Source organism: Carassius auratus, chromosome 16, assembly GCF_003368295.1.
Source record: "Carassius auratus strain Wakin chromosome 16, ASM336829v1, whole genome shotgun sequence".
Taxonomy (NCBI): Eukaryota; Metazoa; Chordata; class Actinopteri; order Cypriniformes; family Cyprinidae; genus Carassius; species Carassius auratus.
Window position 1 is genome coordinate 15,429,418 of NC_039258.1, and position 27,383 is coordinate 15,456,800.

A 27,383-nucleotide genomic window follows, 5' to 3' on the forward strand; every position below is an offset into this window, starting at 1 on the left:
CGATTTCTGCTTCGCTCCACTGAAACCAGCCAATATCCTGAGAACTAAAAGGAGCGGAAGGTTCTGGAATCCAAACAGCACGCTGAGAAAGCAATGGCTGTCCCAAGCAAAGAAAAAAGAGAGAGAGAGAGAGTGTGTTAGAGGCCTGAGCTGTTGCTGTAATAAAAACTTACCAAATATGAATTGCTTTGGTCCATATGCCACTGTATTAAGATCAATGACATATGGTGTGACCGTTATAAAGAAAAAACAAAAAATGTCATTGAAAAACCATACGAAAAGAAAAGTTTACATTTCATGACTCTAAAAATGTCATTTGATGTAACAATCAGTTAATAATCGATAGACTAAATTTGAGTATATTTGAATACATATCAGTGTAAAATGAGTATAAAAAGAATTTTAAATATATTTAAATGTAAAAATTTATATTATTATTAATTAATAGATATAATAACGTTTTTTTTATTATTGCACCGTATGATATTTTACTAACCTTTCCTTTTGAAAAAAGATGCACATATTTTAAGAAACCTTGACACAAAATATCTGATATTTTAACAGACCTTATCAGAAACATTGCTTCCTACATGGTTTAAAGTTAGTTGCACCACATGACTTTAGTGGACAATTTTTTGTTGACATTTAAAAAAAAATATGCTGTGAATGGTTTTATTCCCTCTAAGAAATAATAATACAATTATACCAAAATATCCTTTTTTTTTTCAATTATATTTTTTTCTTTATTCATTGTTGTAGAACTTCTTCAAGCAACAAACTTTTGGAATAAACCATTCAAGTGTATTTAGATGAGGAATATGCACCAGATAACCAAATAAGGGTTTGGAACTACTCCTCTTTAAGTGCGTTAATCTAATCCATTTCCTAAACCTTTTAAAACCTATTTCCTTCTAGTTGGATTCCAATTCTATATGTGGTCACACCCATGCAAGGTCCCTTCCCCCTCTTCCTGTCCGTCTCAATTAAAGTCCCCTCAAAGCGGGTACGAAACAGGAGCCACACAAAGATGCTAGTTGTTCCACGTCCTGGATTTCAAATGAGATGATTGACTGGCACATGTCAAGAGTTAGGTTAGCTCTGTGGAGAAAACTACCCAAACCAAGGCAAATGTATCGAGTGCTACAGGAACTGACACTGTTTTTAAAAGATGTAATCCTTAATTTCCTCAGTGCTGTATCATCTGCAGAACTGCGGCTTTGGTTTGATCACACTGTTCTCAACTGAAGTTGTCAAAGACAAACAAGCCATTCATCTTCAAAGCATCACATGTTTGTTTACTCGCCATGCATCTTCGGTGTGCCGAGGTCTGGACCAGAAAAGATCCATGTGGTGGCACGTGACACTGCTGCAGGCAGCAACAGTCCAGCTTATCGAAGAGAAGGAAAAACCTCCTTAGTCTTGACCCACATACCAAACATGTGGAGCAGGTGCAGCTGAGATGAGAGGGATTTGAGTTTGTGTTTTAAATGGTGGATATTTTGGGCCGCCAGACCAGGCTTGCATTATTATGTCACGCCATTTTCCCCCACTGGATATGGAGGGATGGGGAAGGGAAAAAAAGAGAAATGAACCGAGGTGCAATGATGAAGTAATATGGTTTGCATGGCCAGTGTTGTTGCATCACGTAGTCCTCGTCTCCTGGGTAAACAGGTGTTTGTATTTTTACTAATGAGAGAAAAAGTAACAGAGGTTGGTAGGCAGGATCAGGTGTGTGCTAATACACAGTCACATTTTCTAAAGGCAACTAGATATTCTTCAAAAGAAATGCAAAAGGTGCACAAATTTTAAGAAAGCAACGATAATGAAATGTCTGACTGATTAATGGACAATATTGTAAATATAAACTACTTTGTGTGTGTGTGTGTGTGTGTGTGTGTATATATATATATATATATATATATATATATATATATATATATATATATATACAGTAAGCATGGTCTTTTTTGCCATAGTCTATTTCTGTGCATTTAAGATCTGTATCTTAAAATAAGGAACATAAAATTTACAATAATTATATATATATAATAATTTATTTATGTTGTGTCAGTGCAAATATGTAAATATCGCACATATCATTTTATTAACAATATGGTGCTGATACATTGTGTATAACAATAAATGATTATTGTCAAGGTCCAAAATTACCTTTCTGTCACACCTAAGTGTGGCATCAGTGTGATAAAGTGTGGAATTAGTGAGAATTGCTCAAATCGAACAGTCATAATATATGTTTTCCGTTATTATTTTTAATTTTTGAAAATGCAGTATATAGTTGTCCTTATGTCAGTTGGATTATTTGAATTTCTTTCCTAATTTCACTTTTTGTAGTAATTTTTTTATTCTGCCTCTCACCACTTGCATTAAATTACCATCACCAACAACAGGCAACTGTGTTTTATTTATTTAACCGTTTTTACTTTATTTGCTGATTGTTAATTGACCATGGTTAGCACATCTTTACACACATACACTGTTCTTCACACTTGTCAGACACATGCTAAGCCACACAACTCCGAAGAGAACTTTGTCTTTTGGGTTGAGACGACACGATAAATAGACCTCAGCAGTGTGTGCCCTCCAGCGCTGCTTTCAAACGTAATAATATGATTGATTTCTAGGCCTGTAAAGTCTTTGCCTCATACATATTCCTGTTTGACTTGGCCTCTGGTTCCAGGCCGTGTGTCAGCGTGAGGAAAAATCAAGCAGGCGTCGGGCCTGTCGCTCTGCTGTTTCCGTGGAGGAGAGTGATGTGTTCTCCGATGGCATCACGATCACAGCCTCTTACTAAACCCACCAACAATCGCTCTTCCACCTCCACAGCAATAGGGTAGCGTTCCCGTGGTGACAGGCTGTAGCGCCGAATAAAAATAGAATGCAATCAGGACGGTGTGGGGTGCAAGGCGGATTGAAGAGGGCTCCCTGCAGTTCGCTCTCAGCCCACTCCGCTAGCAGGATTTGCATCCCATTAGCGCACTGCTGGATGGGAGCAGACAGTCCTGCTTCTGCTTCTGAAGAGGCTTGAAATAGCAGCCCAGCCTGCGGTCCAGTTCTGTCCCTCTCGTTCTCTCCTCTGAGATCACTGCTTACAGCTGTGTCTTCCCATGACTCCCACTTCTCATACTAACTCATCCTATATGATCACATCCATTTGGTCAGCTGTCTTTTTAGTATGGCAACAACCCCTAGCTCCCTCCTTTGGCTGCTCACTTCAGGGGTCTTAGTATGGCAACACTACTATTCGAAAACAAGGAAATCATAAGTTCTCAACTGCAAACAAAAAAATAAATAAAATGCATCTAATCACATGCTTGCCGGTTTTTAAAAGACAAATTAAAAAATCTATCGTTCTACTGTTCTATCTATCATTCTATCGTTCTATTCTTTTATACTATCTATAATCTTCGTCTTCTCTTGCTAAACAATTTAGGACTGTTGTTTGTTTGCCAGTGTATGGTTAGTTCTGCTTGTGAAGCAAAGCCGGTAGAGAACCACTGATCTAGATTTTAACTTCCACACACTATAGATGGTTGTGTTACTATTGCACAATGGGGAACTGACGGAGGGAAAAAAATAAAACATTGCTCATAATAACGAGACTGAATTTGAGTATTTTTGGCTGCTAGTTGTACTGTGGGTGTTTCCCAAAGGGAGGCACTGGATGTGGGTGGCTGGCTTACTCACTCACTTCCCATCAGAGGGTTGTTTAGAAACACTTGTCTGTACATCACAGTCATATAAACAGGCACGTCTCCATAATTCAACAAAATACTCCATAGGGTTTATTTGATAATTATGTAAATTTCTTCCTCACTTGCAATCTTTGTCTTCTTTTTTTTTTTGCACATTTTGCATGAATATGTATTTGCATACACAGGATGTGGCATGCTGCATTCACTCACCAAAACATCTGTTACATATATATAACATATATATATATAAAACCTCTACAGCTAAACACTGCTAAAGTCTTGAGTGCATTGATAATATCTAGTTGACTTCATAGTATATCTGTAGATTGAATTATTTGGAGTTGTTATATTGTTCTAATATTAATGCATTTATAATTTTAATAATATCATGAAGATTAATGTAATCATTTATTTGGACCAATTAATATGTAGCTGTTAAAAATAAATACAGTAAAAACTGTAGTATTGTTATATATTGTTACAGTTTAAATGGTTCTCTATTTTTAATATATTTTAAAATCTTATAACAAAAACATTCTAATAAGTTGACGTTTTACATCATGCACCACTTAAGTATTTATTATTAATGTAAAGGGATGAAAAGGAATTTGCAGCTTATTATTTTTGTAGATTAGTTTTTTAAGATTTCATTGATGAGCAAAAGGATGACATTTGTTTGAAATCAAAATCTTGTGTAACATTACAAAGGTTTACTTTCTTTTTCAATCAGTCTTTGCTGAATAAAAGTAGAACTTTAATAAAATATTTTACTGATCCTAAATGTTAAATTATATACAAATTATTATTTTTTTATAATAATATAATATAACATAATTTTTTTTTTCATAGTTTATGATCAGCCTGGCCCCTTTTTTTTAAAGCCTTAAAGCCTTTGTTGCTCAGGCTAATGTACTCCAGATAATGAGGAAACTCTGATCTTTGAAAACAACCTGCAAATGCCCACAGATCTAATCACAGTCCTGTAACATCACAGTACAGGAATGCAACTGCACAACAATGTGGTTTCCCCTCTCCAACTCTCTGACTTGCATAGCTACAAATGCATCAAAACATTTTTTGTGACAACGCTTGGCAAAAAAAAGTTTAGACTAAACAGTTGAGATCCTGAATATTTGATTAACATGTGTTATGATGTTTTCTCTCCAGTCTCAGAGCCCAATCTGAAGGTGCGGTCCAGGTTAAAGCAGAAAGTTGCCGAGAGGAGAAGCAGCCCGCTTCTTAGGAGGAAGGAAGGGAGCATCATGACACCTTTCAAAAAGAGAGCCCTGGAGCTTCTGGGTAGGAGTGATATCCCATAATGCATCTTAAAATTAGACAACACACCTGGGGCATAAACAAAAAGACCTCCTACTGGTTAGCTGTTTCACTGCCGGTTTCTCTCCAGTAATCACAGCAGCCGTCCGCTGTCTGTGCAGCTCAGTGTGCTGATGTTGTTATGTAACAGCTGCTCTGGCAGGTGTCATCCAGAGGAACATCTAGTGCGGTTTTGAGCCTTGGCCGGTTGAATGATTTTTCCATGCTGTTTCAGTCACTTGTGTATATTTATAATGTATCAGTGGCAGCAGTTGCTAGTTGTTTTTGGAAACAAGGTGGCAAGATTGTCATCCAGTAAATCCTATGTAAATATGACAGATATGACATCATCCTAGTGCTGATTATCTCAAGATATATGTAGACAGATGGGTCAATGGAATGATGTTCCTTTCTTTTGGTTAGATGATGACTTGATTTATTTCAAAATATGCAATATTAGTTTTTTTTAAATACATTTCTGAATTAAAATTAAATTTGATATTAGAAGGGTGGTACAACTGACCTGTTATAATCATGAAGACAAAAGCATGAAATCCATGAAACAAATGGATTACATTTTAAACCCTTATTATCTATCTATCGTTCTTTCATTCTATCATCTATCCACACACACACACACACACACACACACACACACATATATATATATTATTATTATTTTATAATAAGGGTATTTCATAACATTACTGAAAATTTGAATATTGCACAATGACAACTGCATTCATTCTGATTGCATGTAAAATATACTTGACATTTATTTTCGTATAAAAATGTTTGTTGAATTTGGTACATATATATTTTTTCAAAACCATATGAAGGATTTGTAGATCTACAGTTTATATAATATATTATCAATAATGTCTATTCTTGGACTTACGTCTGTTTAATGAAATTTTCCCCAGAATCCACAGCCAGCAGCAGTGCTCCAGGATCGGGGCCCAGTTCACCCAACGGGGCCTGCAGTGCCTTGGGGGCAGAAAACGGACCCTCCTCTCTACCAGTCACCACACGTACTGAGGTACTTACATTAAACATGCTTTATTACACGTATGCAAGTCTATTAACAGTTAAGCTTTCTCACTGGAGTTTCATCAAAGCTTTCCTGAAAGATTAAAACTTGTATGAATTAAAGAAAAGTTGATGGCCACCAGGCCGCACCCATATATGTCCTTGACACAAGCCCAGCCTGTCCTTGTGCAGCTATGAAAACACAAGTCTGTCTCTACAGCCTGGGACCTGCTTGTCCGTCTCAGTCCAATGAAAACGGCTCCCAGCTCGAACAATAAAGAGTCAGATCACTTCCTCCCACAAACTCCTGCTCTGTACCGCGAAGCTTTACTGGCATAGCTATGTGGTTTTCTTTGCCTGCAGCTCTCGTAAAGCTCAGGGCAAGAAAGAGTATAGCTCAAAATAAAGATACGTACAGGGCTCACCTGGATATTCTTAGTGTCAACCTTCAAAATAGTGTGCAGGTTCCAGGTTTAGTGCATTTTAAGCTCTTTATATTATATATAAATCACCACAAAACTCTGACTCCCCTGTTCTTTAAAACAGTGTTGGTTTACAGTGAGGCATTAAGAATGGAAGTGAAAGGGGCCAATAACAAGCCAGAATTATTTTTGTGGTAATCAACATAACACCGCCATACTGTCAATTAGATCTGGAAAATTAATCGAAATTAAACCAAAAGTGCTTTTATCAGTTATCAAATTGATAGGCTGTGATTTAATTTAAAAAGGATGTGCTGCGTGAAGCACCGTGTTCATTTACACGTGAGCAGCTCGTGTTGCAGTGATTTCAGTATCTTATGGGAAAATGTATAATTGTAATTTTTTGCTAATTTTAATAATAATTTTATAATCATATGCATATATAATCACAAAATTGTGAGCCAAATTGTAAAGCCCTACAAACAAGCTTTTTTATTTATCATACATCCAAGTTAACCATTGGTTTTACTACAAATAAAACAAAAAACATAGTTTCTTAATCACAAGTTAACAATGCATTTGCTACACTAACCATAGTTTACCCTTGGTATTTGTAGTAAAACTGTGCTTATACAAATGGTAATCAAAATGCCAAAAAAACATAGTTACTACACATTTACTACAGTAAAACAATGGTTAATTTTTGTAGCCCTACTGCCAACTCAGTGTAACTTGTGTTGAACCCAAAATATTCCTATAGGAACGTTGAGGGCTTTTTCCCTTTTAGCGATGTTCATTAGCTTCCTCTGACTCACTTCCTGATGGCTTCACGGCTGGGTTCCTCCGGGTCCCTGTGGACTTTGCTCACAAAGAGGTGTATTCTGGGCAAATGTGACATGTCTCTGTGAAGCCTCAGCTGAGCAGCTGTGTTATTCTTCAGCACCACTGTTTACACTCCCCTGGACCTCCGATGCAATAGCCGTCAAGGAATGCTTATTGCGCTGCGATCCAGGGTCGAGGTGGTGGGTGGTTGAGCTTAATTGATCCACCAGCCGCTGGTAGCCAAAGACACGTTAACAACACAAACACGCCCGATCGCTATTGTATTGACATAAGCTTGACGTCTCATGGATCGTACCGGTGCTACCCGCAGACACCGCGCCAGTTTCGAAAGCCAGCCCTGTTTGTGATCCGTTACATTGGGTATCTTCTTTCAGAAGGAACTGGTCCCCTGAGTCAAATAAGGCCGGATATCCACATACAGGTCAGTGAATAGGCAGGAGGGATTGGAGGGTAAACAGCACAGCCCCTCTGCCACATGCTGATGGGTCGCACCACTGGGTGGAGGAAGTACAGTCGAAAACTGATCAGCAGTGAGACAAATGGAGTGGGATTCTGCGTTTGTGGGCTTCTCTGTGGCCTTGGTTTTACGTCCTTCAGTTGAGCTCAGCTCCACTGTGGCAGGAACAAAACCGTCATTCGTTTTAGTACATTAAAGTTTATTGTTCTGTTGCTGTTGCTCTTTCCAATGGTTCATAGTGGGATTTCAAAATATGTCTCTTTTTCTCTCTCTCTCCCTCCCTCTCTTTTTCCATCACAGAGATGGCCGTCACAGCCGAGGTTATTAAGGCCTGAAAGCTCAGTGTCTATGTTAAATCTCTATACGTCTCCATCGCTCCCCAATATCTCTCTGGGTCTCTCTGCTGCCTCTTCTCCCATCAGTGTAAGTCAAACAACAACATGCATCATCTTTCATAACTTCCTCTGTTAAGAGCCTGTTCACACAAAGTCTGGATTTTTGGCATGAACAACATGACACAATACTTCCCTATGAACTCTGTAACACTCAAAAAGATTGCAATGAGTATTGTGGTATAATGTGTGTATGTATATATATATATATATATATATATATATATATATATATATATATATATATATATATATATATATATATATATATATATTCAGGCATTAAGGCTTTTCAAAAGATTGATGAAACTTAATTGCAAAACTACATATTATAAATATTTTCAAATTTTAGTAAAAAAAAAATATATATACATATATTTAATAAGAAATAAGAAATAAATATTTAAATATTTTGCAGATTTTTTAATAAAATATAATATGTCTCTATATCAATTAATATCACTATATTTATACAGTTTAGTATATATATATATATATATATATATATATATATATATATATATATATATATATATATATATATATATATATATATATATATATATATATATATATATATATATATTATTGTTTTTATATGACCATTGGTTCACTGTTAATAAATTAATTAATAATTTAGTAATATTATATGATATTTCTTCTGCTTGTGTGATATTGTTCGTTTAAGAAAAAGGTTGGAATTATATAGAAGTTTTTATGGTTTTGAAAGAATTACCTTAAGCTAAGAGTATAATTTATGAATATATACATTCATATATTCACTCACTTAAATTTAAAAATGACATATATAATTCAGTATTGTATAAGTGTCAATAGTTTTGGTGCAATATATAGTTAATATTTTACATGAATATTATTTTGTTGTCACTCTTGTTGTAAGCTGTCACTTGAAGACTGATTTAATTCTAATCAATTTGATATGGATGTTTACACTGATAAATAAGGGGAAATGTAGTTTATGGTCCTGGCTCAGCTGCATATTGTTTGACTGTTGACAGACTAACCATCACTGGCTCAATAGATGATATGTGTAGCCTCAGGGTGCTGACCTTTGCCCTTGGGGGATTTTATAGGCCTTAGATAAATATTGTGTTTAACTGTCTGGTGTCGGTTGCACTCCAGCCCTCCCCAGTCACCTCATCCATTACTGCTGTTTAAAGTCCAGCCAAACCAGAATAATCAAGTATAGCTCTATATAATATTTAATCTAGAGTACTTTTTAGTTTGAATACTTTATTGCTCCCTATCTAGAAGAATAAATAAACAAGAATACATTTGTATACAAGAGACTTTTTGATCTGAACAAACCAAGACCATTCCATATAGTCCCTTATTTATCAGAGCACATACTGAGGTTTGAATCAGTTAATTCAAAACTTTTACTACTGTACCAATTGAAATGAATAGACCATATCTTCTCTATCACTTCTTCTCAGGGTGCTCTAGGACTTCAGGAGAAGCATGTTGAGGGTGGTGGTGTATCCGCGGTCATCCAAGGTTTGCCCACCCAACTTCTGGGTCCTGTGCCCATGTCTGTTGCAATGGAGGCCAAAGTGAGCAGCAGCCACCAAGCGCTCCTGCAGCACCTCCTCCAGAAAGAGCAGCTCCGCCACCAAAAGATCCTCTCTACTGGTGAGAACATCAGAGCTTCGGTATATCCAAAGTTGTGTCATGAAAGATGGTACAGTCCTATAGGTTTAACTCAATCTGGCATAATGACATCACCACAAGGCACAGCTGATTGGTTGATTGTATCAGCAGCCAAAGAGCTTGCTGCTCAATATTCAAATACCTGTTTGCTGTAACACACAAACACACAAACATTGTCACGTACATTACAATGCCAAACCCTCTGAAAGTTGTCATGACAGAAATAAGATTCTTGCAGAAAACTTAAGTAGATACGGAAGAATATAATTTGTTTTCAACTGAACAGACTACATCTTTTATTCACACCTTTCACTTCACATTAAATTAAAGGTACATGCCCCCTGAAGCAACATGGGGTTAAGTGCCTTGCTCAACAGTGAAATATTGGTTGCTCAAGATTGTGCCTTGTGGGGTTTAAACCTGTAACCTTTCAGCTTGTGGCCTTTTTTCATTTTTAAATGAATAGTTCACCCATAAATTATGTAATTTGCTCACCCTCATGATGTTCCAAATGCATATGACATTTTTTCCTTTCTCTCTTCAATGAAATGAATGGGGACTAGATACTTGAAGCTTCAAAAAAGCAACATAAAGGAAGTCTTCTGAAGTCATGCTATAAGTTTGTATGATGAACATACTGCTGCAACCTGGGCTGCATCTTAAGCATCTTAAGCCTTAGCTGATAGTAGTTTCATTGGTGGCAACAGGTCTACGATGTACTTAAGCGTATGATGCTTTTGGGAAATGCAGCCCTGGTCATTGAGCCTGAAGGCATCATACACTGAGAGAGCAAAGAGGGTGAAACTTTTATTCTATTAGATTTATATTGATCAGATCAATATATTTTGTTACATAGGTCAAAGTCCAGTGCATCCTCCTTCTCCACTGGCCATGATGGAAACCTCTCCAAGCAGCACCCGACCCAAACTGCCTCGTCACCGGCCCTTGAACCGAACCCAGTCGGCTCCACTGCCCCAGGGCACACTAGCTCAACTTGTGATTCAGCAGCAACACCAGAACTTCCTGGAGAAGCAGAAACAGTACCAGCAACAGGTCCACATCAACAAGGTAAAATCACTTAATCAAGCTGTCAGTGCAAAAATGACTAGTGCTATCATGGGAAGCTGAGGATGAAGCTGAATGATTATGTTGTCATCCTAAAACATATTTTCCTTGAAATACCATTCAGTTCACATGGGAGCTAAAGTTGGACAGCCCATCTCCGTTATGTTAGGGAAAAACCTGTTCTGGGTTCAGAAGCAGCACTTGAATTAGCATAGCTTAAGGCTTCTGTTGCATGCTAACACTACAAAATTGACCAGGGACAAGTTCAAATGGGCACCAAAGTGGATAGAATACATGCTGTTGTTCCCCTGTGGAAATATTTGTGTTTCTGTGCACCAGCAGCCGTGACCTGGCCATCCGTTTAAGTGCAATTATTCTGCTGCGCATGCAAGGTTAGCGACACGGGAGGCGCGCGCTGTGAAAGGCTCCATTGTTAACGGGATCTTGCAGATTGATCTGCCTTATTATTGCTGAGAGTGCTATGGGAAATTCAAGGTTACAAGTGCAATTTTCAGACATGAGGATCAAAAGTGCCCAGAGAGCACTTGATTTTGGCTATTTATTGTTATGGCCTCAGTCACCAGGGCCATGTACAAAAAACTGTCTAGTCTGGGTCACGAATGACTGGTATAATTGCATGCCTATAGTTTGAAAGTTGCTAACTCATTAGTTTATCATATTTAAATCATGTGAAACTATCAAATCATGATTAAATACAAAAATGTGAAATGCAGAGTGCATAAAAAAGCACAGGTTCTTAGAAATGTAGTCTTTGGGTTTATGTTGGTGTCATGTGAATTTGGAAATCTATTAAAAGTCTCATATTCACTGATCCTAAAAAGCTCATGTGGTTAAACCATCACTTAAAACATATTTTTCCTACACCTTCAACACATAAGAGTGTACACAAATAATTATTTTAAAAAACCTTGGGTATGTTTTTTGGGGGGTTGTACCACATGATATTTTACAGTTTGAACAAAAAATATCTATCTATCTAGATTTGAACCTTGATACACATTTATAGGTTAAGATATCATTTCATATTGGTATTTTTTTCTGCATGTTTACTCAAAAGTTTTTTTTATTTTTTATATATTAATAAACAATGAAGTTAATTTGTTTCTTCTTCTAAGAAATAGTACTGGATTATTCCAAACTATTTATGGATTTATTTTTAAGAATTTAATTATTTTAATTAAGCTTTTTTTCTTTATTGTGATAATAGGGCAGTTGTATCACTCTGGCATTTCTAACTACTTTATGCCCCCCAAAATATAAAAATTCATTTTATTTAAGAAATTCAAACATGCTCATCAAAAGATGTATTCAAATCTTATTTATGAATTGCATTTATATATATATATATATATATATATATATATATACACATATATATAAATTAATAGATGACCATAAAAATTACGTGATCTGACTTGAAGCAACTCATAATAATTTGTACTAATTATTAACAAGTAAATCATCTCTCTTTGGACGGTCTGTAACCATAAACTCTTGTAGCTAGGAGTAATAAATGATTTCTTAAAGAAATGAGGTCATGAATACTGTGAAATCAGGGATTAGCTTCCTGGTTTAATAACTGAATGTTTTATCTGCGCTAAATAGGGCACCTGTGTAATTTTACATCCGCTTACAGGCTTTAGAGGGAAATATAAAAAGTATTTGACTAATTTCAGGACACAGTGACTATATTCACTTCACGTATGATGTATTTATATGAGGCTCACTGTTTGGCTGTTATTCCATCTTGTGAATGAGTTCCAATTCTGGTGAATGACAGTGTTTGTGTCGCCTGAATTGGCACAGTTACAATAAGTCACTCATTGACTGAAACTCTTCTGAACATCCAATAATAAATCACGTTTCTCTCTCCCGTAGATGCTTTCGAAATCGATCGAGCAGCTTCGTCAGCCGAACATCCACCTGCAGGAGTCCGAGGAGGAAGAAGGAGAGGAGATTCATGAGGAGACCATGCAGGAGGACAGCTCGCCCTCTGGTGGCGTCATCAGAAAGCACAGCCCGGACAGCCGCCGCAGCACCACCTCTGCTTCACCCACCGAGCCACTGGACTCTCACCGCGGAGTCATCCGGGTGAAAGAGGAGCCCGATGCCAGTGACGATGAGACTATGGCTACTCAGAGCCTGGCCGACAAGCAGAGCTCCTACATTCACCACGTTAAAGGCAGGATGGTGATCCAGGCCATGATCTGAAACGACAGATACATCTTCACACTCACACATGAAGACACAGGTTAACATACACGCCACATGCTTACACGACACAGAGCCATTGCTTTGGGAGCTTCAGAACTGGTCTCATTCGTGAACTTGTGAAGTGATCTCGGTATTGTACGTTGTATGTTTTGTATATAATTGAATAAGAGGAGAATTTAGCCAACTTGGTCTTTTAAATGCGAAGAAGCAGTTTTTGATTGTTTGTTGAAATAATAATTTAAGAAATCCTTTCTACTTTCTCCCCAGCCTTTGGGAAACAACAACTTGGAAGGTCTTGTAGGATATTTCGGTGATTTCCCATGGCACTATGGATTTCTTATAGATCTTTCTTTGCTTTTTATGAATGTTATTATAAATTTGTATGATGAAAAAAAAAAAACTCGGTTTGCTGAGAGAATCCCAAATTGTAGGGAAACAAATTTCAGTAACCATGAAACTCAACACAACAACAGAATAAAAGGAATATTCTGAAGTTAAACTCAGTTAACCGCACTTATAGGATAATGCTGATAATCACAAATAAAAAATAAATAAAACAATGGTTCATTGGGCACCAATAGTTTGATAATATAATTAATAAAATATTTTTTTTCTATTGAAAGTTGTCTATTATTTGAGCTGTAAAGTTCTTGTCATCATTTTGGGGTTTTAGACATTCTGTTGTCTTGCAATTGGAAGTTGATATAACTTTACACAGAAAGAATTACTAAGCAATTTTTCATACTAAAATCTTATTTTTTAGGTACTAAAAATGGTATTGTTACAGATTGGCCTCATTCATTTCCTGCACTGCTCTAGTAATCGATATTAAGTTGAGTGATGACTGTTGATTGAGCTCAACATGTATTGAAACCCAGAATATTCCTTTAACAGTTGGAGCAAGACATTCTGTGTTCCCTGTTCTCCTGTGGCCCAAATCGAAGGCTGCCCTGGATCGTGAGCAGCTCTGCTCCTCGCTGAATTTTGAGAGGGAGAGAATTGTAGAGGAAATGCCTGGTGGAAGCCAGGAATCAGAATGATTCATGAGCGCAGGAATGCTGGGAGAGGACAACTCCACGCTGAAGTCAGAGAGCCCAGCAGTGAGCTCTGATTTACTGTTGAGGCAAATTACAAAGTGAGTGAGGAGACGGCGGGGGGAGCCCCCTTTTAAAACCAATCATTTCCTCTGTATTCCCATGTGATGTGTTTACCACGACATGCAGGCTTGATGTTACTTTGGTAGAAAAAAAAAAGGTAATCATTCTGTTCTCTCCTGAGGCAATGTTGCAAGTCGTTGGCCGTCTTTCTTCATGAAGTGCTCGGATCAACTCGTGTGATAGTTTCAAGAAACGTACTATTGTCATTTTTTGTTAGTGAGCCACCTTTCCTGTATTTTTATTTCAAACATTCGGTGTAAAACTGTTCGTTTTTGTGACTGAGATCCTCTGAAAAAAATACAAATAAAACAACTTAAAGAGGAAAACCTGTTTAATTGATGTGAGCCGTCACCCTGTCCACAAAAAGCCTGTGAGTCAACCTGAGCTGGCCTGTTTCGTTCCTGTTGTCTGTTCCACTGATCTGGATGTGAATAAGAACTGTCCGCTAGGGATATATTGTCACATTTAGTTTGTAACTGTACGCATTCCCTTGTCACAGATCACCTTTTTTTAAATAAAGTTCTTTTCCATCCTGTACTTCTCTGGAAAGTCTTTTCACTGGATATGTTTAAGGAGTGGATTTCCTAAATAAACAGAATTGGAGTATAAAATACAGTTGCTCTCTTAACACATTTTCCCACAGAGTCCGGCTTCTGATTCTGAAGGCGATACAGAGGTTTTAGTCTCTGACTTTGAAGGCTTTCGGAACGGGGCTTTGAAGTGAACATGAGAGGTTCCTCGAGTCTGCATTAAAGCTGTTAAGATAAAGTGAACTTCAAGACGGTGATATATAACCTGGGTTAAAGCGACCAGGCCAAGTTTAACCAATTATGCAGGGTAGGCTTAGCTGGAGCTCGGACAGTTCCTGGTCTGAACCTGCAATCCAGCTTCACCAGCTCATGTCACGATTGTTTTATTCAGTCAGTCTGAATCTGGAGAGGTGGGGTGAGAATTAATAATTAATATAAATATAATTTAATATAAATTATCTTTAATACAGATATTCTGAAATGTAATCAAATTTAATCAATATAATTAAATGTGTATATGCATGAATGTAAATAATTATTGGATATTGGATAAATGGATTTGCAAACATAAATGCACTTCTCAAACAGGGTTGATGGACACATCCCTCATGTCATTGGCTGATGAACCGATAGTACCTCCTCAAACAAACCTCAAAAAAAAATTCAGTTTGTTTTTGGGTATTAAAGAAGTTGCATTCATCAAGTAGTTTGGATTTTTCTGTTACACTTAATTTCGTTCTGAAAGGCGTAGTGTTAAAGGGGTGTGCATTCCTCTGCGCACAAAATCTGTTCTCGTAATTGTATAAAATTAAGGTTGAACCATTGATGTCACATGGACTATTTTATCGATGTCCTTTCTACCTTTATGGATCCTGAACGTGGAAGCTGTGTTGCTGTCTGTGTCAGGAAGCTTTTGGATTTCATTAAAAAATATCTTAATTTGTGTTCTTAAGATAAACAAAGGTTTTGTGGGTTTGGGACAACATGAGGGTGAGTAATTAAGGACAGAATTTTTGGGCGAACTATCCTTTTAAACTGGATTAGGGGAAAGTATTTTACCATTCACTTCTTTCAATATAATTAAACAGTAAATTAGGATTTATATTAATTTATTTAGCACTCTAGTAGGTTTCAACAGTTTAACTTCCAGGTATGAATGCATCATCTAACTTAATAAATATAGCAATGATTTACAGTAATAAGATATGAAATGGAATGGGGTTTTGGAGCATTTTATGGTGTGATGAATAGAAAATGTCAAGTCGAGCATTCCTAGTATCTGACAGTCTACAGTCCACTCTACAGTCCAGTGAGATGGTGAAATTAGAAGTGTGTGTGTGTGTGTGTGTGTGTGTGTTTGTGTGTTCGGTCCTTTTCATTTGGCTTGACCAAACTCAAGGTGTGATACAAGACTGCTGAGACTGTCCTGGCAGCCAGTAAAGGAAACAGCAAGAAAGAGTTATAAAACGCCCACCCGGGATCCAAATTTATATCAAATAAAAAAAGGAGTGTGAATTGTAAAGGCTCCTCTCTGGTGTGGAATCATTTATTTTGGAGACATGTCCATGCCCTGTTCTCTAGGGCCCGGTGTTGGTGTTATTTTTGCAGCCTGTCAAACCAAATGTACATGGTGTGCCGTTCAATTGTTCAGCTGCTTCCAAGTTGGCTGACTGTGATTGACTGGCAATAAACTCTGCTTTGCTTAACTGACAGATCATGGGCATTACATCAATGGAGAAATTCTGTCATTGGATTCATCATGAGACATATAATATATCTGCAAAGAAAAATATAAGAGTGGTAACTGCTTGATGGGGACATTGTGGCTCGTGCTGGGTTATCATTACCCATTATGTAAAGCTATTTGGTGGTTTTGCAACGTTTCACGTTGTATGGTCAAGACCTCATCCAGTAGACGTCAGTGTATCGCAAGCAGCCAGAATGAGAGAGTGAAACACTGGGACAGCCAGCTCTTGTCTCGCCCTTTGCTATTAGGGAGAACTGCAGTCCCCACCCTTAATGATTGAAAAGGTAGAAACGCTGCCATAACTTTGACCTACAGAAATGTTGTCGCCTCACTGGCCAGCGTCATCCAACATGTTATCGTGACTCCAACACCGTTGATCTACCTTGTCATGTTTAATGAGGTAAGCGAATGGAGAAGGGGGCGTTCAAAGAGCAGGCGGCGTGCGGGACCTGCTGTATCTCACAGGAAGATTGGTTGGGCTGATAGGTGAGGGTGAGGAAGACCAGTGGCCCGGGACAAGTGCTCCCCTGGGAGGAGCTGACTGCAATCCTATCCATGAGGGCCAAGGAAGGTTTTAAGAGAAACACCAATGTCCTAGCTAAGAATTTTATTTTAAGAACAATTTGTTTGAAATGGTATGAAAACATTATTTCTTGTTTTTTCAAACATTGTGGGTAATTGCTCACCAGCGGATCCTCTGAAGTGGATGGGTGCCATCAGACTGATAGTCCAAACAGCTATTGCAATAATCCATAAGTAATCAACATGACTCCAGTCGATTGATGAAAGTCTTGTGAAGCAAAAAGCTGTGTGTGTTTGTAATAATTAAACCCACCAAGACATTTTAATTTTAAACCATTGCTTCTGATGAAAAAATTTACCCGTACTCCATAATAATGCTTCCTCCATTATAAGTCTATCTCACAACTTTTTGCTTCACAAGATGTTAACTGATGGACTGGAGACATGTTGATTGCTTTTGGATTATTGTGATGTTTTTATGAGCAGTTTTGACTCTCATTCTTGTGGCACCCATTCACTGTGAAGGATCCATTGGTTATCAAGTAACGTAATGCTAAATTTCTCCAGTTCTGATGAAGAAACAATCTCATCTAAGAGAACCTTTACATTACGCTGTGGGGTATGAGGGAGTCTAGAAGAGAAAGAGAAAAAAGAAAAGGAAAGAATAAGGAGAAAGAAAGTGAGACTTTGATATGCATGGGCAGGCTTTTTTTATATGCCTGCCTTCCCAGTCCGACTGTGTGTGCTCCAGGGCTCATAAAGCAGACCTTTGGCTGAGGACCTCTGGATTTAGTTGGGCAGGACATGTTTGTAAGCGTTGCTTGAATGCACCGCCAGGCGGAACAGCACCCGGAGGACTCTTAAGTCTGTGATTTTTGCTTGCTGCTGGCGACGTGAGTTTTATTCTGCTTCCAGCTCCTGTCATTAAATGCCTGTGTGATCATGGAGCAGAGAGACTGCAGACATCGTGGCCTATTAAAAATGGAAATCATTCCATTCTGACTTCAGAACTTATCATCATACTACTATAATTCAGTTTGAGGGATCTGTCTTGTTGGTGTTTTTGAGTGTATGTTATAATAGAAGATGATACTCATGCACAAGTCTGTCAGGTGTGCTGTAGTTTCTGTAGATGAACAGAGTAACAGCATTGGGCTTCAGACAAACAAAGATCTAGGGAGTCTTGATTTAGCAGTCAAATAACTTAGTTATAAAATATAATATAATTGTGCAATAAAGATACAGTAGTTGTTGAAAAGTATTTAAGTTTATTCAGTGCAGCTCCTTTGTCTTTTAACAACAGACTTCATAAAAATCTGTGCATATATGAAACGTGATTCTTCTAACGATTAAAAAGGATTCACAAGTTTCAAAAACAATATTCTAAAGTAGCGGTTCTCAATCATATTCTATATTAAATATATATATATATATATATATATATATATATATATATATATATATATATATATATATATATATATATATATATACACACACAGTACAGACCGAAAGTTTGGACACACCTTCTCATTCAAAGAGTTTTCTTTATTTTCACGATAATGAAAATTGTAGATTCACACTGAAGGCATCAATATATATATATATATATATATATATATATATATATATATATATATATATATATATATATATATATATATATATATATATATATGTTTTTATACAGTCTATGATTCCAACTGCAATCTGAACAACCAATCAGTAAATATACTAATAACTCTCACAAACGTTTTCCGGTTCATTTCAAATCAGACTGAAGTAAAAATGACTCGCAATTCAGCGATTCGAGATAGCAGCGAAGGAGTCGCTATCTGAGTGAATCTGATTCAAACCATTCAAACACATATACCGATAACTCCCATAGACTCCCCAGCGTAGTCAATCTTTTTGACCGATTCATTAAAAAGAACCGATTCATTTGGATGAATGGGATTCTGAGTGCTCGCGCTGTGAGTGGAACAACAAACAATGGCTCGCAAAGTAAGTATAACACTACTTCAGGCGATGATATATGATGAAATTGCATTATTTACGCAAAGTTTCCTAATTTATTTTTAAATAAGTGTGGCAAATGTGCATATTTTGTAGCATTTTGAACAATTAGTTGCAGTCTTGAGCCCTGCAGTGTTACAGTGTGATATATTATAGAAACGTTAAGGCTGATAGACAAACTTGTTCATGTAAATAATCTCACAGTACTACCAGACACACACACACACACACAGAGAGAGAGAGAGAGAGAGAGCATAAAAACATTTCTGGCCCTAATGTTTTGGAACTGTATTGGTTGGAATATGATGAATGGACTTGTCAGATTTGGTTGCATTTGCGCAATGATTTGGCAATAGCACAGACCTTTTCACAGCAATTTTCTACATCAGGAGGACAATGACAAGTTCCTATATGACTCCCTTCATCTTCTGCAGAGAGAAAAGTGTTCATTATCCAACATATGTCAGTGACTTCTCTCTGAGGAGAACATTTGGAAGATAAGGCAGATAACTCAGGCATGCAGTGCAGCAACCTTACTCTTTTAAAAATGAAACACAGGTCCAAAACACTATTACTGTCACTACTACCATAATTCTCTCTCTCTCGAGGTGTGTAAATAATGTCATCACACAGTTGGTAGGAGTAACCAGTGGGGCCAGTGTTATACGTTGTTCTTGAAGTCACTGCATGAGTCTTGGGTACCATAAAAGTCACTGTAAAGTTCACGTTCTCCTGCCTCGGGCTGAAGCTTATATTAAATGTTGCAGGTCTCACTCAGTAGGGCAAAGTTGGCAGAGAGATTTATTTTTAGTGCACTGCTGAAATAGCTGGACATCAATTCAAGGGTGCAATATAAATCTATTAGAGCCAAACTCCACATAAATATTTCCGGTCAAAACTGTTTTTTCTTACACCTATGGTGCACATTAAGTTGCTTTTGCGTACAGCCAAGCATATAATGCTTTCCCCTCTGTGGTTATGAGCTTATGTTCCTGACCTTGATGTTAATAACAGTGAACCATGTTATTTAGGTAGAATGTAATTAATGAATAATTTAGACATTTTTTCTTGCCACTTTTTCTAGAAAAAAAATGGTCTGCTTTAAAAAAAATAAATAAGGCGATGCGTTTACGTATCTGCTTCACAACTTTTGGTAAGTGTTTTTAACAGGATTTCTATCTTCATGAGCTAACAGTATGGCAGCACAAAAATTTGTCAGATAGAGATTTATAGGGTTAATTCATTTCGGTTACTTATAATTTTTATTCCAGTAAATATTTTTTAGAGCACTTTTTTTTTAAATGAAAGTTTATATTTATTAGACTTTTCTTACTTTTTCTGAAGGACAAATGATTCGTTTAAAAGCTGAAGTGTAAAGTTGTTTTGGCCAACAAAAATGCTAATTGATTATGTAAATGAGGTGTTGCATTTCTATAATTTGACTTTTGACCTACAATCTTTAATTTACGGAGATATTCCCCTTGAGAGAACTTGCTTGTGTAACAATTCCCACTCTGTCCTGTATGGTTTTTGACATTTCCTCCAAGTTAATATGATTATATAACAAAATAAGATCTTATTTCCGAGGTTTTCTGATGGTTACCTAGTTAGATTTTGCGACATTAGAATTGGCAGGCCTCCATTACAGCATGATGAGGCCTACCACAAGTCTGTACCTGGATGCCGAAGCTTTTACTTCACAGCACCACTGCTTTCAAAACAGTGTGAGTAACGAGTTCACATCTGTTACATGAATTAACAGAGCTGACTAAGTACCCCTGCCACCACCATCTGCCCAACACCCTTGGTTAAATGAGCTGAAAACTGTTTTAAAAGGCTGCCTCCTGGTGTTTTCTGCCGCAAGCGCAAAATACAGCAATCTCGCACCAAACAACAGATTAGAAACATTCTGTCAGCTGCCATTCCAGATATGTGTTTATAAGTCTGAAGTTAGGGGTTTGTAACTTTTTCAAATGTTTTTGAAAGAAGTCTCTTATGCTCACCAAGGCTGTAATACCACAAATTCGATGTTTAATTACTCACCCTCATGTTTTTACAAACCCTTAAGACTGTTTATCTTCAATCAGAACACAAATTAAGGTATTTTTGATGAAATCCGAGAGCTCTCTGACTCTCCATAGACAGCAATGCAACTGACACGTTCAAGGCCCAGAAAGGTAGTATGGACATCATTATAATAGTCCATGTGCCATCAGTGGTTCAATCTTAAATTTATGAAGCTACAAGAATACTTTTTGTGTGCAAAGAAAAATGTGCTTACTACCTTTCTAGGCCTAGAACATGATTGTTCTGTTGCTGTCGATGCAGGGTGATAAAGCTCTCGGATTTCGTTAAGGTCTTACGGATTTGGAACGACATGAGGGTTAGTAATTAATGACAGAAATTTCCTTTTTGAGTGAACTATCCCTGTTTACATATCAAATGTAATTTATTCCTGTGATGGTTAAGTCACTTTTAACTAATTTAATGCATCTTTACTGTAAAAGTATTACTTTATTTATTTATTTTTTTTTTTTTAGAAAAAAATCAAATAATAATACTGACATCAGTCTTTTGAACAGTAGTGTAGTTTGTCGCTTTGAATGCTAAGTAGTTCATCAGCTGGGGTGATATGTAGCTAACACAGTCATCCTGACAGGAACAGGCTCTGGTGAGGATGGCGATGGCATGCCAGTCGTAACATGCTGGGAAATCACTCTTTATTAACGGGGATCAACAGATTTGAGTCTTTGGATGCCACAGTTCTCAATGTACTGCAGTTTACACTAGCCCTTATTTACATTTTGAAACTCAGCTGGCATTGCCAACTCATATGGCCTGAGGGGACTGAGGGACCTAATGCCAAGAACTTTGGGAATTGGCAAGGAAACAGGTGCTTTCTTCCACAGCTGCCCTCTGCATAATCAGAGAACTAGTGGGGGTCTCATTCATATGAATGGAGAGACTGACATTCTTCTGATTGGAATTTAGCTTAGGCCTCATAGGCATGCCGGCTGAATGCCTGAAGTGTCACACATGACACTGCCAACACATGCCTGCCATCGCTGGTTGTGTTCTGGTACTTTGGCAGATGGGGAATGATTTTATTATCCACAGGCCTCCAAATATTAGTTATTTAAATTGTAACATTTATGGAAGTCCACAGCTTTACAAAAAAAAAAAAAAAAAAAAACCCCGACAGACCATTGCCAAGAAAAATAAAGGAGGTGTTAAGATTTGTTGAAGTCCTTAAGGAGGATTTACTGATTTACTGAGTGGCAGATGTTTTCTCCATTTACTGAATGCGATCTCTGCGGAAAATGCACAGAAAGGGCAGCCTACAAACTAAAAATAGTCTCCCAATTTCCACCTCCACCCCCATGCTTAAACTTTCACCTGAAGAAAAAAACGAAGGCTTGGAAATCTTGGATGTTTTTCCATTTTTTTATGTCTGTTGTTCAGAGAATGTTGTCACCGTAACTTCAAAAGACCTCAAGCACGTTTGTTATCGTTTATATCTTGGACGGAATCGTGCTTTTCCCTAGATACATGGCCTCAAATTGATAACAGATTGCTTGGGATCTTGTTCTGTGCTGAGGGAAGGCACTGTGTTTTCTTTTGCTTTTTTGGTGGGGGCCTTAGTAAATGCTTGGGACACTGTAATTTTTGTTTGAATGAGCAATGAACCTCTACCCTGGGACAAGATTGAAAAGCCTGAGAATGAAATGGAATTGTAACTTTGCACCATTTAAGTAGCATAATTAAAATAATAATTTATCCCCAAATTAAATTTGTGTCTTACCCCCATGTCATTTCAGACTGATTTCCTGCCTATAGATTGCAAAAGGAAATGTTGGGCAGAATGTTCATGCTGCTTTTAGGGTAACCAGGGTTTGTCAAGTACCATCAAAAATTTACATTTAATTAATTATTTACCAAGCTCTCCAGTTACATTTGTGCAATTTAAAGCAGTAGTTTACCCAAAAATGAACATTCTGTCATTAGTTTCAAACCCTCCAAATTTTGAAATTGATATTTTTTATGAAATCCGAGAGCATTCTGACCCTGCATAGACAGCAATGCAACTGACACATAAGGCCCAGAAAGGTAGTAAGCAGTGGTGTGCGGTGGTGTTTTAAAATGAGGAGGCAGTTTTCTTGGTTTAATAAACATTACATTAAAAAGAGAGAACAAATATAATTCTGTTTTGTATTTGATTAACATTATTTAAATTTTATTTAATATTTAACTAATTATACATTTAATAGTGTTTATGCATTTTTACATTTATTTATAAGGCAAATATCATATTACGTATAATCATATCACATGTTGGTGGGTGATAAAGTGGGCTATTTGCACTTAGTTTTGCACCATTTTTTATTTATGAACTGATGTTCAGATGTTCTTTTAAATAGTTAAAACTATGAAACTATCCCTTTAACATACAAGAACCAGTGTTTTTTATGGTACTTTTTGGATTTTAACAGCTCCTGGTTGCCATTTACCTTCACTGTATGGAAAAGAGCAGCATGAACATAAACATCTCCGCTTATGTCCCATGGAAGAAAGAAATGGATTTTTCATTTCTGACACTGTGTTTTTCTGACAGACATTTTTGACCGTCATTATTTTGAGTTATAATGAGTTCTTTTCCATAATACATAATGTTCCGCGGCTCCTAGAGATGAGCTGTTTTGACAGACGGGCTCTGTTCTTCTGAGGTATGGCAAAGTGACAGCCTCTATAGCAAGAATTGGCAAAAGATGAAAAAAAAAAAGATCAAGAGAAAGACAATGTACTGGTTTTAATAAAATGCTGGTATCTGCCAAGAAAGACTGACAGAGGAATCACATTATTGGTTGTTTGATGGCTGTCAGCAAAATACTTTTTATAGCCCCTCTGCAAAGGTCTTAAGTAAAACGCCTTGAAGAGGCATATCTAACATCAACAACACTGGCTTCTAAGGAATTTGGTGATGTATTAGTGGAAGATTTCATTTTGAATGAAGAAAACCTCATTTGAAGACATTCACACATTTATACTAAAGTTTGGAGATGGTGTTGAGTTATTACTAACTAGATGTAGAAGTGCTGCTAATGTAGCTACATTTTCCATTGTGCAAATAGTTATGCAGTTTTTGTAATAATCTAGCTTTCCTGCCAACAAGCTAACTTCCCCAACAGTTTATGTGATAAATCAGTCAATTTTAAGTTCCTCACTAATAAATACAACACAACTGACCTCCTTGCATATCTGTAAGTGTATTCTTCACCTTCTTCATCAGTTGTTTTTTTCCGTTGTTTTCACCTATGTAGAGCTTGAAAGCAGCAGCTCAACTATGGATCCACCAAATAGTTTGGTCAATTCTAGTTCACATCTACTCTATAGACGACACGGTCAGTTAGCTACTTTTTAGTTAACAACTACTTGACAGCTACTTTAAATCACAAGTAGTTTGTACCTTAGGAAGCTATAGTTTCAAGTAGCCTTCCAACATTGCTTCCAACATTGCTCTTAAGTGCAAGCCGTTTTATGCCAAGTCTTTTATCATTCCCTTCAGCACTAACCGGGATTTTTGGGATCCAACTGAACGTACCATTGGGCCTGACAATCTGACTAGTGTGTGTTGGCCAGCCTTGAGCCCTGCAAACGTAATGCTGTTTGTAATGTGAAATACAAACAAGGGACAGCAGTGAGGCATGACAAGTATGTGTTTCTGTTGGAGGGAGCCCCTCACAAGAAAATACAAAGGAAAGAAGAAAAGAAAGAGAAGTCTAGGCAGGACCATGTCTAGAAGGAGATCTCAGCTGGGCCCGGCACAAGACTAATGTTTTGATATATGGGCTGCACCAATGCCAGGCCTCCACCGATAGTCCCCTGACAGGTCACTCTCTCGCTTTCATTCCTCTGGCTCTCTTCCTTGTAACGCCAGAAAGTGTTTGCTCAGGTGGATGGTGACACAGTTAGAAGTAAAGCATGCTCCACCATCTCCCTGTGCGCAGCCAAAAGTTGTGTCACGCAGGGAAGGTAAGCTCCCGGCCCCTCCACACAGTGGGTGGGAGAGAAGCAGGAAGCTGCAACACAAATACAGGCCAGATAGATGGTGAAAGATGAGGGAGAGACGAGGTGTGAAGGGAGAAAGAGAGTGAGGAAAGAGGAGGAAATAAGCAAAGGAGGTGAAAAGATGGAGAGTATGTATACACCCTAAAAAGTTGAAAATGAGGGGGACGAAAAACGAGAGGTGGGCGACCACCCGTTTAGACAATGAGCGCGGGGGCCAGGTTATGGATTTGAAAGTTTATGGTCTGTGGAGCTCGCCTTGAAACGGCGCAGTTCTCCGTTTATTTTATCATGCCATGCCGTCTCAGAACCTCTGTCAGGAATTCTCATTTCGTGAAGACTAATCACAGTCTAAACACGACATCTGAGTCAATAGGCAACCCCACTGTATTGTTTACTTTTGCTTCCAAACAATCCCGACATCAGTCTGAGATGGAATTTTGCCCCTGGGCTGTTTATTTTTTAAGAATAAAAAAAAAAAAACAAAAAAAAAAAAAATGGAAATCAGATTGATGTTTTTGAACACAAATTTGATGCTTTTAATTTGGGGTTTGAGTTATATTAAAGGATGTTATATAATGTTATATTTCCTTCCTACATGCCATTAGAAACCTGTATTTTGCATGTATATATAATCATTATACAGCTTTTGCCAAACTCCAGAAAGCATCATTTTGGCATTTTGGACCAAAAGTTCTCCATAGAACTCGTGCGCTACAATAACTTTGTGTGAAGAACAGGCCAATTTACAACTTTTATGGTATACAATTTCAGATAAACTCAAAACAAATCCATGTAGTTCTGATAAGCAGCATGAATTGATAAATGTAAAATGATTGCAATGAAAAGCATCCAGAAAGGACTATTCTTGATCAGTTTGACCAGGTATGTTGGGTCAGGAATATATCTACAATTTTAATGATAAAGGCTCTTTATTGGCATCTATAATCTTTTCCACTCATCATTGCAAAAAAGGTTCTTTTGTGGGAAATGGTTCTTTAGATTAATATAAATGTACTTCATGTTAAGGAAAAAAATAAGGGTTTTTTTTGTTTGAAGAAGAAGAACAGTTCACTTAAAGGTTTTTAAAGTAACCTAAAATCAAGGTTCCCTTTTTGAATTTCTTTGTACAATTTTTTTTATATTTTATTGTGAACAAAAGCCTCACTAATGCACTCCCTTTATTAGCAAAACCATTAGCAGAAGATGTATCGCCTAAAAATGTATGGCAATTAAAAAAATTAGCAATAGCGAGTTCAAAAAAGGAGCGTTAAATTATCAGTCAGTTTAATTTTATAAACAAACTCGGAATGCATTTGCATTCAAATGCATACTTCCAAATGTCCAAGAACCAAAGAACTAAGGTGATGCGAAAGAAAAATACATTCTTCATTTCATCAGCTGTTAATGATGCCAGTGGGGCATGATGAGCTTCCAGATCTTTGTTCAGCAAACCCAACTAATTACTCAGCTGTAACTAATGAGCTCTGATTAGCACATCCTGATGATATGACAGATCGATAACACACATGACTGATAGTAAACAGCACACTCAAAAACTCTCACAAAACTCGCTGTGAAACATAACAGACCTGGAGATGTGTTTAGATGTTCCTAAATGACACTTGCCCAAAGTTAGTGTTGATTTACAAGATGACGGTATATTTTAACAGCAGTTCCCTCTGAGGTGTAATGGGTTGTCTGAAAAAGCAGAGGCAGGAAATGAAGGCTGCTATCAATGAGAACGCCTCACATCTGGATGCAATTATTTGCCCTCGTTCTTTTTGGCAAGTGATAAAAGATCTAGCCCTGCAGCTCTGACATAAGTTTTTCAAGACTAAAACAATGCTCAGAAAAACTGTACAGTAATTCAAGATACGTTGGCAGCATGACAAAATAAAAGTAAAATGATTGTAATATATTTTAATGTTGGGTGCTTTAAGAGGGGGTCTGTTATTGAAATCTTTAATCGGTATGACCTGGGGTGTTGGGTGAAGACTGTACGTTTGAATATGTATCATATTAGTGAATTTATGACAATATATGCTCTAAATATGAAAAATTGTTACACCTTAAATCCATTTTGCCTTAAACCATAAATCCAAGCAATATTACAAAAATAAAATAAATTAGAGAAACACTTTATTTTAGGGTCTCTTAACTAGTTGCATATTAGCCTGCATATTACTAGAAATTTAAGCCATTTA

At 37.2% G+C, this 27,383-nt stretch overlaps 1 protein-coding gene across 4 annotated transcripts in view; it reads left to right on the plus strand.

Annotated features, from left to right (window-relative positions):
• The window catches only part of hdac9b (histone deacetylase 9b), a 53,221-nt gene extending 38,386 nt beyond the window's left edge, over positions 1–14,835 (plus strand). For all 4 annotated transcript variants that reach the window (XM_026284344.1, XM_026284345.1, XM_026284346.1 and 1 more), the window contains 6 exons: positions 4,881–5,012; positions 5,951–6,066; positions 8,079–8,201; positions 9,628–9,823; positions 10,698–10,909; positions 12,806–14,835. In XM_026284344.1, the coding sequence (XP_026140129.1) occupies positions 4,881–5,012; positions 5,951–6,066; positions 8,079–8,201; positions 9,628–9,823; positions 10,698–10,909; positions 12,806–13,138 (1,112 nt within the window). In that variant the 3' untranslated portion in view covers positions 13,139–14,835. The remainder of the gene's footprint in view (positions 1–4,880; positions 5,013–5,950; positions 6,067–8,078; positions 8,202–9,627; positions 9,824–10,697; positions 10,910–12,805) is intronic.
• Positions 14,836–27,383: the final 12,548 nt, after the last annotated feature.